Source organism: Olea europaea, chromosome 1, assembly GCF_002742605.1.
Source record: "Olea europaea var. sylvestris chromosome 1, O_europaea_v1, whole genome shotgun sequence".
NCBI classification, from domain to species: domain Eukaryota; kingdom Viridiplantae; phylum Streptophyta; class Magnoliopsida; order Lamiales; family Oleaceae; genus Olea; species Olea europaea.
In genome coordinates, this window is record NC_036237.1 from 7,407,527 (window position 1) to 7,418,681 (window position 11,155).

The following is an 11,155-nucleotide window of genomic DNA, read 5'->3' on the forward strand; positions in this document are numbered from 1 at the left end:
ACCGTGGCACTGCAAGTCATCACCCCGATCCGCAGTGATATCCGTTGTTCCAGGTATGTTTATGTTGCCACACGTTATCTTGGTGGGGAAATTACTGTTGCCGTAATTTATTCGAGTATTTGACGTGCTTTGAAAATAGACGTCACAGGATTGTATTGGAGCTATTGATGAGACCCATGTGCGGGCGGTGTTTCCACGACGTAAACGAATTAACTTCATAGGCCGAAAAGGGGTGCCCATTCAGAACGTCTTAGCCACTTGCGATTTCAACTTGTGCTTCACATTTGTGTTATCAGGAAGCATGGGGCCCACGCAAGACAGTCGCATACTGGCCCACGCGGTGCATAGTCCAGACATACACTTTTCGGAACCGGTTGACGGGAAATATTACTTAGTTGACTCAGGATTTGCACATCGACAGGGGTATATGGCACCGTACAAGGGGTCGGATGTACGTTACCACTTCCAAGAATTTCACGATCATGCTGCGCTCGACGTCGATTTCATAATGCACACGAGAGGTTCAACTTTCATCACTCGTCATGTCGAAACATTATTGAGCATGCATTCGGAGTCTGGAAGCAGAGATGGAAGATTCTAGATACGATGCCTAGTTATTCATATCGAGCCCAAATCGCTGTGGTCGTGGTAGCAATGGGAGTCCATAATTTTCTACAATGCAACGGATAGCTTGATGAAGGATTCCACAGGGCCAAGGAAGTTGACGATGAAGAAGTCAAGGTTGAGTTACCCGATGAGGAAGACGAACCTGCAGCAGAAGAGGATGCCGTTGGGGACGAGAATGTGTCGTGGACCCAATTACGAGATTACATAGCGTACACCATACGTTAAATAGGTTAACGCTACGTTATTGTTGGAAGTCGGTATGAAAGCGTAAATTACCACTGGAATAAATGTTGTAATGTGTAACTTTGTTTCGATGCAATGAACGCAAAAATGTTGTAATAAATGAATATAAGAACATTAGAGCACTTTACGATTGGAAATATCTACTTTAAAAGTTTTTAAAATATGGATTTTACAAGTATTATAGCTGTCCAAGTTACAGTACTATTGTGGTGTCTTAAAACGTTATCTGCCTTTTTCGCACCTTTTTTTTATCGGTCGGGAAAAAAAATCATATTGTTAAAAATATACGGTTATCGTTTCTTTGACCTGTAAATGTACTATTAAACTCCTGTTTGATTTTGTTAAAAATCATATTTTTGGTAGATGTTGATAGATCTTACTGAAATGCATGGTTGAAAAGTTGATATAAGTTATGAATTTTATGAAATTTGTGGTTAAAATTAATTGTTAATTTTGATTTAAATTTATATCAATTTTTTTTGCTAAATCAAATAGGGGCTAAACAATATTAAGAAAAATAAACATGCTTAAATTTGATTATTATACTATTTCGATGCATATTTGATGCAATGGTTTATTTAGCCCCCGTTTGGTAGTGTTTTTCGCCCAAAAAAATGATTTTTTGATCGTTATTTCACTATTTTAACTGTCATTTTTTACTTTTTCACTCATAGATGGCCCCCACTTTTATTTATAACGGTCAAAAAGTCTATTCTCATAATCACTACCGAACGAGCCCTTAACATGTTAGTAAGACATAACTAGACCAGGTCTAATCGTGTTTCACTTTTTGTTTGTAATAATTGTTGTTTGGAATGTAGAATTGTACAAAAAAAAAATATATATATATATATATATATATATATATAGATTAGATTATAACTCCAGTTCAGTCCATATCTAGTGTGGGCGTTAGAGCATTGAGAGGACCTTTCCCTAGTACGAGAGGATCGGGAAGGACGCGCCACAAATTCCACCCCCAAAAACCATATTTTGACTACGCTTCAACTATATCAACTGTACTTGAACTGTTAGATAATCACAAAACAAGTTATAATGCTAAAAGATTAGAAAATTAGCAAATATTAAAAAGAAGAAATGCTCGCCCACAACCGGCCCAAGACAAAAGGGAAGTACCTTTCCCTCTGCGGGTAGGAAAATCAAAATGAGTGCTCTCCTATTTCGACTTCCCCAGAGCTTCTGGTAGCACAGCCGAGACAGCGACGGGTTCTAATATCATTTAAATAAGAACTAACTCCAACTTTTTTTCCCAGTTTAGAAATGATTTTTAAATTTATGTTTGATATTCTTACAAGTACTTTTTTTTTAATTGCTTGGTTATATTAGGCTTAAATTAAAGCACTCACTTTGAAAAAAGAGAGGTTAAAATACTCGCAACGTGTTCAACATTTTTAATAAATTAAACTAAAGAAGATGATATAAAAAGACTTGTGATAACATTGTTAGTTGCGTTGTTGTTTTTACACTTGTTGTATGCTTTGGCAGTATATGCATGTCGATTTTGTTGATCTATGGCGTTTAAAAAAGGTTATTGATTTTAATTCACTAAGCATGTTTTGTGGACTTCGTTGGTAAGCTAAAACGGGTTTAGGTAGGCTAACTTAGTTGTCATGTAACATGGTTCTCTGATGGCCATTATGTGAGGGCTAAGAAAGTAGCTAGCTATTATTGTTAACGAAAATATATTTTGATTGAAATCCACCGCAATTGCACAGTTTATTAACTAGTAAAATGAAATTTTGAGTTCAAGTATCATTCCCACAGAAATTGTACTAGTTTAAATTCATATTATCTTTGCCTTAACCGAAACAATAGAAATTGACGATATTTCTAGGATTAAATTTTGTTACTAACTATTATAATTAAAAATGAAAGACCTAACTTAAATAAAATCAATGCAAGATTGTGATTAATGCTAGTTTGATTGAAATATGATGATGAAAAACATATTTGGATCCTGAATCCCCTTATGTCAATATCCTTTAACTCCAAACCTTATAAATTTGGTCACAGATTGTCAAATTCTTAGGTCACAGTTAAACAATTGGTCACATACCAGTGCTAACACAAAACGACAAATAATCAACTCTCTAACCACCAACCACCACCTCCACCGTCACCAGAAACCACAACTACCGCCACCATCAAACCCACCGAAAATAAACAACCCACTATCTCACCACCATTTCCACCACAATCCAATTCACCACATCGCCAACACCACTGCACCCACATTACCACCACCAACCAAATTTGAACTATTGGGTTTTTGATACTCAATAAATCCCGGATTATGATGTTAACGTGGGTTAATATTATTTCATAGGCATAGGTCGACGAATGAAATAAGTCTAACAACCAAATCCATGAACTACACCCAGCCCAATTGTATTCCTTATGGATAGCTTGAATCTTGGCACGTTTACCCCTTTAATGGCCCAACTTAAAGCCTAACCCTAGAGTATATATTTGGCTATAACCCTAGCCACTTTCAAGTGATGTTTTGTGAGACTTTGTGTGAGAAAAAGGAAAATCCTGGCTGCTCTCTTGGTAAGTGAAAAAATAGCCCCTAGAAGTGTCTAAAACACCTGTTTATTTTTGTAATTGGTGGTTCCTTCATAGTATACCTTTGTGGTGTCTTCTCCTCGCCTTTATGGCCATAAATCATCATCCTTTCTTCTCCTACGTGGGTAAGATTGAATAGCAATCGAGGTGAGTTATATTGGTTGTGGTTTGGAGTCGGTTGGATTGGTGGTTGGTAGAGAAAGGTACGTTGGATTGAGCCTGAAAAACCACCGTTTGAAGATTCTTTCAAGAGAGCTTCTGCAAAAATTGGTATTAGAGCTTCAAGGTGAAGGTTTTGGCTCGTGAAATCTACCAGAAATCGTCCAGAAAATCGACAGAAACGTAGCAGAAATCAGATCGAAAAACTGTTAAAAATCAGCCCCTATTTTGGTGTTTTCTGACCAATCGAGAAGCAGTTTGGGAAAATGGAGACCACTGGTATAACGTGCAGGTGGTGGCGATCAAGGTAGTCAGTCGCGTGTAGACTTCGTCGGCGCGTGGAGGGCGCGTGCAGAGAGGAAAGGCCGCGCGTGAGGGCATGTGAGACTGAATTTGGCGACGGTCTCTTTAGGCAGTTTGTTCCTCACATTATATCTGACATTTTTCGTGTTGAAAGTTTTTTGTTTCAGGGTACGCAGAAGAATCTAAACAGCATTGTTCTTTGAGCGTTCAAGACTCGATCGTAATTTCTTGATTGCTGTAATTTTCAAAGACTTTAGGACGAATAGTAGTGGTCCTAAAGTGTTAAATTCGCGTGTCTCATAATTTACGGACTCAGATTGGTCCGCTCTGGTATATTGGCTTATCTCAGTTTTAATTTCAGCACTAGCAGATCATCGTGTGGAGTAATCAATAGGATTGAGGGTTGTCATTGCTTGGCAACTATTACTTGTGCTAGAAAATTAAGAAATTATTTGCTCTATTTTTGAAGTGTAGAACTTTGATTGCAAGTTGATAGTTGATTTTGTGCTTATCTATCATTTAGTCACTGTGTGAGACTTGTTGCGTGAAAATTTGAAATTTTTGTTTATATACCTTCGTGTTTGCATTAATTATCCAATTAGAACACCTGGACTTGACGCGTTCGAACATTTCCTTGATCTAAGATCGTGAATCTTACGAAACCCTGGGAATCTAGAACGGTGTATATTGTGACCTTAGGATTACTTTGTGTGACTTATTTGTGACTTGGTTGTTCCGTTTTTTATTTTCTCCTTAAAAATGTCTTCACACTTTGAAGTTGGAACTTTTAATAGGAAAGGGGATTTTTCAATTTGACAACAAAAGATGAAGAGTACTTTGGTCCAACAAAAAGTTTCAAAGGTCATAGATGACAAATTTCCTGCAAATTTAACAGAAGTACAAAAAGAAGAGTATGATGAACTTGCATACACTTCAATTATTTTACACCTGCCTGATACTGTTTTGAGAAAAGTAGGAAAACTGGATTCTACAAAACAACTTTGAAAAAAGTTGGAGAACTTATATTTGCTTAAGTCAACTCCTAATAAATTGTACTTACTTGAACGATTTTTCAGCTTTAAAATGGATCCTTCAAAGGATCTTGATGACAATCTGGATGTCTTTAACAAGTTAGTTCAAGACATTGTTAATTATGATGAAGAGGTATCTGAAACGTATAAGGCTATTATCCAGCTTAATTCCATGCCTAATTCATATAGGGAAGTTAAGAACGTAATTAAGTATGGTAGGGATACCTTAACACCCGAGATTGTCATAGACTCACTTAGAAGTAAGGAGATGGAGATTAAGGTTGAAAAATAGGATAAGAAGAGTGGCGAGTTACATATGATGAGGAGTAGAATGAAGTTTAAACAAATAAATTTAGGTAGAACTCAAGACGGTAGTGATTCGAGTAGTGACTCGAGTGATGAGGGTAGTAAGAAGAAGGGCAAGGAAAGGGACAAGTCTAGTGGAAGAAGGTGTTACAGTTGTAGTAAGTTTGGACACTTTATTAGGGACTGTCCCAAGAAGAAAGATAAGATAAAGGGTAAGATGAGAGGTGAGACGAAGTTGGTTGAGGGGTCGAGTTATGACCCCAATGAGGTTTATTAAGTGTAAACCTAGTCACTACATAAACATTTATGTGTGATCCTTTTCTGCATGTGTGTGATTGTCTAAATTTTGTTGCATGATTATCTGCTACATCTCAATGTGTTTGATATGTGCATTTGCATGAATTTGAGACATTGGGATTACTTGGTGTAATTGCTTGCATGCATAGTAGGTTAGGATGCATTAGCAGTGTGTTGTGTGTCTTTTGGTGAGTTGGAGTATAGATGCCTAGGGGTATATGGTGGTTTGTACCGGGGATGTAGAGTGTGACATTTGGATCACGAGTGCAGATGTGATCAAATATCTAGAATCCTTTATCTGGAAAATGACCCTGATCAAGTGGAGTATAAAAGAGACACTTTTATCACTTTTGTTAGGTGGAGACCCATTATCCACGTAGGTTGGGAGAAGTGATGTAACGCCCCAACCCCTAGTGGACCGGAACGCTACTTACTTAACTTAACCGATGGTTTAGTAACAAGTGTATACGTTTTAGCGGAAGCTTACATCTTCGGATAATAATTTAAATAACAATACTTCAAATACTTTAAACAAAAACAATGAATCATTTTTCAAAACAACAAAATGTAATTTATTTGAGGAAAACATAACTTGTTCTCGCATTCTGCGTTATTCAAAACTTTAAAGAAATAACATTGGAAAATATTTCATAAAAATAAATCCAAATCACTTATTCACCGGATTTTCATGGGCTCGTTGCATCACTCTCCATCTTCTCCTCCATCCATGCCCGAGGTAGAATTCCTTCAATCTGTAGAGATGGGATTAAACCCGTGAGTTGAAAAACTCAATAAGTGTCATAGGTGCATTCGTGATCAAGCTATACATTTCAAAACATTAACTTTATAACTTTTCATATATGCCGTACCCGGAGGCACCATTTTGACATGAAGGGGTATGCCGTACCCGAGGGCATCATTTGATATACGAACATTTCTTCAACATAGAGGGGTATGCCGTACCCGGGTACAATTTGACATACAACCATTAACATAGAGGGATATGTCGTACCGGAGTACCATTTAACATACAAACATTAACATGAATCGAAACTTATAACTTAACACGATTAAACACATTGCATCTCTACCTACCTTGATTGATGCTTTTGAAACTTCGAAAACTTGGATTGAAAACTTCGATGAAACTTGGATGTTGAAAGAAATGCACTCCTTGGATGTTTGAAAATCGTGGAGAATTGATGCTTGAAAACACTTCTTAAACTTCTAGGAAAAATAGTTTTCCTCCCTCTCTTTTTCTCTCTTGGAAACTATTTCTTTAGTATGTAAAAGCTCTTACTTTTGGTATGAGAAAAATTGAATGAAATGAGGTCTCTATTTAAAAGTAAATATCCCATAACTTAAAGCAAATGAAGGGTCAAATTTCATTTAAGAGAGAAAACATGGGTGCCATTTAAGTTTGAGGTTAAATGCTTCAATTTAATGGGGTTTTTATTGCCAAAAACGTGGGTGGCCCTTTGAAAAAATAATTGATGAAAATAAATATTTAAATTCTAGAGAAAAACGAGAATTTTCATTTCAGGCAGTTTCGATCGACCGGTTGTAGTCCGGTTGACACTGCACAGTTTTCAGTATTTTTATCGTAACTTCTTTTTCCGATATCCGATTGAGGTAATTCAAAGTGTGTTGGAAAGCTAACTCAAAGAGCTACAACTTTTATTTAGATATTATTTTCCAAATCGAATATTTCCTATGTCGAAAATGGGTCTCAAATGAGACTAAAAATATGAAGTATACTTTAGTCATCCAATATTCATGTCTTAGTGCTACTAAGGTGTCTAGAATTATTTGGGGTTCTACAAGTGATGTGGAGATAGAAGATTATCCCTTAGACTTAGGATCTATTGTGACTTGCCAGTTACATATGAGTTGAGTGATCTGTCTAGTGAGCTTGGTGGGTGATGAGAGGATATATGTGTTCTCGAGGTGTGAGCAACACGAAATGAGATTGGATAAGTGTGGTGAGATCTTTTTTTAGGGTCATTTATGCATGTGTTGCATATGTGGTTGACCGTGGTTTGATTGACTTGGTATTAATCTATGGTTCTATGTGAACGTGTTTTTTGAAAATATCTGTGTGTGTTATCCTATAGTATATCGTCATCGCATGTGTATTTGCTCTTGATTGTTTACTGTTAAATATTTGTTTCTATTTGGGTGTTTTTTACCTTAGCCCCAGTGAGTACATGGAGTAGGTATGGTATGTGTTTCAAGTTGAAAACACAAGGTAAGGTCTGTAATCCAATTTTATTGGCTACCTTGATTATGCAAGTGCTAACTGTGTGTTTTGATTGCTTGCAAATTTATTGGGCATCAAGGTGGAGATTTGTTGGGTTTTTGATACCCAATAAATCCAGAGCTATGATGTTAATGTAGGTTAATATTATTTCATAGGCATAGGCCAATGAATGAAATAAGTCCAACAACGAAGTCCATGAGCTACACCCGACCCAATTGTATTCCTTATTGTATTCCTTATGGATGGCTTGAATCTTGGCCCGTTTTCCCATTTAATAGCCCAACTTAAAGCCTAACCCTAGAGTATATATTTGGTTATAACCCTAGCCACTTTCAAGTGATGTTTTGTGAGACTTTGTGTGAGAAAAAGGAGAATCACGGCTGCCCTCTTGGTGAGTGAAAAAACAGCCCCTAGAAGTGTCCAAAACACCTATTTATTTGTGTAATTGATGGTTCCTTCATAATATACCTTTGTGGTGTCTTCTCCTAGCCTTTGTGGCCACAAATTATCATCATTTCTTGTCCTACGTGGGTAAGATTGAATAGCAATCGAGGTGAATTATATTGGTTGTGGTTTGGAATCGGTTGGATTGGTTGTTGGTAGAGAAAGGTACGTTGGACTGAGCCTGAAAAACCACCATTTGAAGATTCTTTCAAGAGAGCTTCCACAACATAAACCTATGAACCCAAATCACCACGGTACCACCGGTCCACCACCAACCAGATTTGAAGCCATCAACCACCACATCACATATACACCACTACAGAGGTCAACACACCATTGCACACCGGTGTGCCACCGCCTCGTCGCTACCACCACCACCACTACTAAAATCGCAAGACATGATCGAATGATTATTACATAGTCGTGCCTTTCCCACATCAATCCATTCGCCAGCCCACACACCAATGCACGTGCTCCAAGCGAAGTCACGTTAAACGCCCGTCGCCAACATTACATCCACACCCACCACCACCGCAACCAACCACACCACTATCTCACAGCATCGATCTAAGCGCCAGGACATCAAACAACGTCGACCACAATCTCCAATCTCTTCATCACAGCAGCACCGCCAATGCTGCTTACATGGTAGAGACGCATTGGTGTCCGATGGTCAGTGTTACAGGGGCATGTGATAGGGAGGAAAAGATGGAAGGGAGAGGGAGACGATGAATGAGAGCGAGAGTGAGAGTCGGAGTGGGAGGAATGAATTAAAATTAGGGATTGTAATTGAATTAGGGTTAGGAATTATTATATTCATACTTGATTTTTGAGCAATGATACTTTCATCTTGATTTTTGAATTTCAATCTTCAAACACCTGAAAATCTGTAATTTTCACTATATATTTAGCCGCCAATTTGTATTTTATTTCCAATAGAATTCCAACAAGCAGCCCTTTTTTCTCCTCCTCAAGTTCCAATATTGTTGTCCAATTTGAAGTCAAATTCTTGGATAAAACACAAAATAAAGTCCAGCCCACTTTCCTTGTGTCCCTTTTCAATTGTCAGCAAATTGATTGGATTTTTTCCAATTAAGTCCAACACCAAGTCCAAGTTAAAGTTAAAGTTAAAGTTGAGGCCCATTTCAATTACAATGCATTAATTACCTTCAAGGCTTCAATTCTTTCAAGTAATGCACTTTAATCCTTGATTTCAATTAATTGTGCAGTCCTTCAATTTCTCAAATGTAGAATTTGATCCCAAAAATTGCATTCAATAGCCAATTGATCCTTATTTCTTTTCCAATTGCTTCAAGTGGGCCCATAACTAAAAACAAAATAAATTAATCCAGGTTAAATAAAAATTAATACTTTGACAACATAACACTTAGTAATATGGCCTAAATAAGTGTATAAAATGCACTTATCAATTACCTAAACAAGTTTTTCCATAGCTGCTAGATACATAGTTCCAATTACTTTATATTTATTCTGTAATTCTTGACATAATATTAGAACCAAAATACCCAAACACATGACCATATTTGTTCAGATGTTAACTAATGCTGTTATTTTTCCTCGAAATTAAAAAAATAATAATAAAAAAAAGAAAAGAATCAGAGATAATTTTGAATAATTTATTTTGTAATTTTTTTGTTATGATTCTATTACCAAAAAATTCAGACTAGCTGGTCATTACCTTTTTTTTTTTTTTTTTTTTGGTAGATTAGTTCCGGATTGATATTCAAATTTTCACCAAGTCATTGCTTCTTATTAAAAAATAAAAATAGAAAAAGGATATAAATTTTATAAGCATTTCATAATTTACGTTGATTTTTATTTTCATCATTACAGAATAATACATACGGGATTTAAACAGTTCCATTATATTATAGTGCTTGAAGTGAATCAGACTAGAATCAACTCGCTCTCATTCAATTATTTCTTTTATGCTTCATAAAAATTTAAAAATGTAGATCGTCTTGTAATGTTTCTTGTTTCATACTTATTTAAGGCAATAAATATCTTCATTATTTTGAACCCCTATGAATTGATATAAATTAATTTTAATATTGAGATTATAAATATAATACTTTTGCAGTAGAATTTCAATATTTTTGTTGCTAGAACCGAACGAACTCAATAGTAAGAACCAAATTGGTTAAGTTTTACTTGGAATCAAACAAACCGATTAGTTTGATCCAATTATAATTAGTTTCAATGTTTTTCACATCGAAATGTCTATACCTATTTCCACGTGATCCATTAGAACATCAAACATTATAATGAATACATGTACAGATATTAGTGGCATAAAAAAAATTCCAAATCCAAATCCATGTTCAGATTGCGGAAGAAGGGAGGCAAGTGGTGTGTCTACATTTATTATTAACTTTACCCTGCATTCAGAATTTATATGAAAAGACATTGATTCATCTATTACGGGAGTTGATGCTACAAATAGTCCCTGTTTGAAAGAATAATACTACTTATACATAATAGTTCACATACAGATGATGCGTCGAAAAGAAAGTAGAAGGTTTTTTTTTTCATTTGGTTGAAAAAATTCTGACATAATCATATTTCACTACATCATATATATGTAAGTTATTATCTAAATCATTATGTACATATCACTTTATCTTCTATTTTCCCCAATTCATATCCTAAAAAGAATATTTTTACTATAATTAAAGACTTACTGTGGCATCAGATACTTGTAGACAAAAGTTAAGTGTGAAAACACATGGAATGATCTGTTTTGCATTTTAAAAGTAATTAACACAATCAATGTGCTTGTAAAAATTTGTCAAGAGAATTATAGTGGTGGGGTCTTTTCTTTATCTCGTTGTTTCTAAAGATATTGTAGGTAATCGTAGCATTAAGGGCCACACAAAGA

The 11,155-nt window shown here is 35.9% G+C and overlaps 1 protein-coding gene across 1 annotated transcript; it reads left to right on the plus strand.

Moving 5' to 3' along the window:
* The first annotated feature begins 301 nt into the window (after window positions 1-301).
* On the plus strand, window positions 302-852 carry LOC111403838. Its single transcript, XM_023032469.1, has 2 exons — window positions 302-521; window positions 701-852. The coding sequence occupies exons 1-2, from the start codon at window positions 302-304 to the stop codon at window positions 850-852; spliced, it is 372 nt and encodes a 123-aa protein (XP_022888237.1).
* Window positions 853-11,155: the final 10,303 nt, after the last annotated feature.

What these genes read in the sequence shown, in the direction of transcription:
- LOC111403838 (XM_023032469.1), top strand. Translation starts at nt 302, where the DNA reads ATGGGGCCCACGCAAGACAGTCGCATACTGGCCCACGCGGTGCATAGT. An exon ending in TTTCATAATGCACACGAGAG is followed by an intron (nt 522 to 700) that starts GTTCAACTTTCA and finishes AGCTTGATGAAG; the next exon opens with GATTCCACAGGGCCAAGGAA.